The following is a 1,114-nucleotide window of genomic DNA, read 5'->3' as shown; positions in this document are numbered from 1 at the left end:
AGACAGACAGACAGACAGACAGACAGACAGACAGACAGACAGACAGACAGACAGAGAGAGAGAGAGTTTTCGCCTTTAGGTTTAAAAAAAAAGACAAACTAAGATGCCGCCTTATCAGAAACAATAACGTCTTGAACATGTCCACAGGGGACGAACGGCTAGGCAAGGCTTTCAGTCTGGTCAACCTCATCTCTTCTGTCACTGTGTTGACTGGACCGCTCATATGTGGTGAGGAACTTTGATTATAATAAGAATGATGAAAATAATATTTCGTCCTCATCAACATCATCATCATCATCATCATCATCATCATCATCATCATCATCATCATCATCATTATCATCATCTAATAACAGGGTGTGGCACCCTGATGGGGAGGGGGAAATAACTGCAACATTAATTGCTGTCATGTTTGTGGTGGTGATGATTACGGTGGTGGTAATGATGATGACGGCGATGATGATGATTAAGATGATAAAGATGATGATGAAGGTAACTTACTTCTTCTTCTTCTCCTCCTCCTCCTCATCCACCCCCCCCAAAAAAAACCCCACTCTGGTGACGTCACAGGACGACTAAGGGACACAACCGGAACCTGGGAAGCAGCTCTTGTGTTCTGTGGAGTTTCTGCCCTTTGTGGGGCTTCTCTTCTGCTGTTGTTTCCCTTGGCACAGAGACTCAAAGACCGGATGGAAGACAGAATGGAAGACAGAATGGACACACAGAGACTCAACGACAGGATGGAAGACAGAATGGAAGACAGAATGGACACATAGAGACTCAAAGACAGGATGGAAGACAGGATGGAAGACAGAATGGAAGACAGAATGGACACACAGAGACTCAACGACAGGATGGAAGACAGAATGGAAGACAGAATGGACACACAGAGACTCAAAGACAGAATGGAGGAGGCAGGGGAGGTGAGGGCGAGAGGTCCTTACCCTGCAGAGGACAACTATCCACAGCTCTCTTGTTCTTATGAAAATAGTCATATCAATTCTGATGTGTGATGTATAAATGTTGTGGCGTCGGTGGCCTAGCGGTTAGGCTACCGGACTCGTAATCGTGAGGTTGCGGGTTCAGGGGTTCGAGCCGCGGGCCCGACGTTGTG

General features: G+C 46.5%; 1 protein-coding gene across 1 annotated transcript in view; it reads left to right on the top strand.

The window, feature by feature from the left end:
- Positions 1–776, top strand: part of LOC101852666 (monocarboxylate transporter 12) — a gene marked incomplete in the record, with an annotated part of 10,566 nt that extends 9,790 nt beyond the window's left edge. The window contains 2 exon segments of the mRNA XM_005112956.3: positions 148–228; positions 571–776. Coding sequence (XP_005113013.3) covers positions 148–228; positions 571–776 — 287 coding nt within the window.
- Positions 777–1,114: the final 338 nt, after the last annotated feature.

This window comes from Aplysia californica, unplaced genomic scaffold (assembly GCF_000002075.1).
Source record: "Aplysia californica isolate F4 #8 unplaced genomic scaffold, AplCal3.0 scaffold01507, whole genome shotgun sequence".
Classification (NCBI taxonomy): domain Eukaryota; kingdom Metazoa; phylum Mollusca; class Gastropoda; order Aplysiida; family Aplysiidae; genus Aplysia; species Aplysia californica.
The sequence above is the reverse complement of the archived record's forward strand: the minus strand, read 5'-3'. Positions and strand labels throughout refer to the sequence as shown.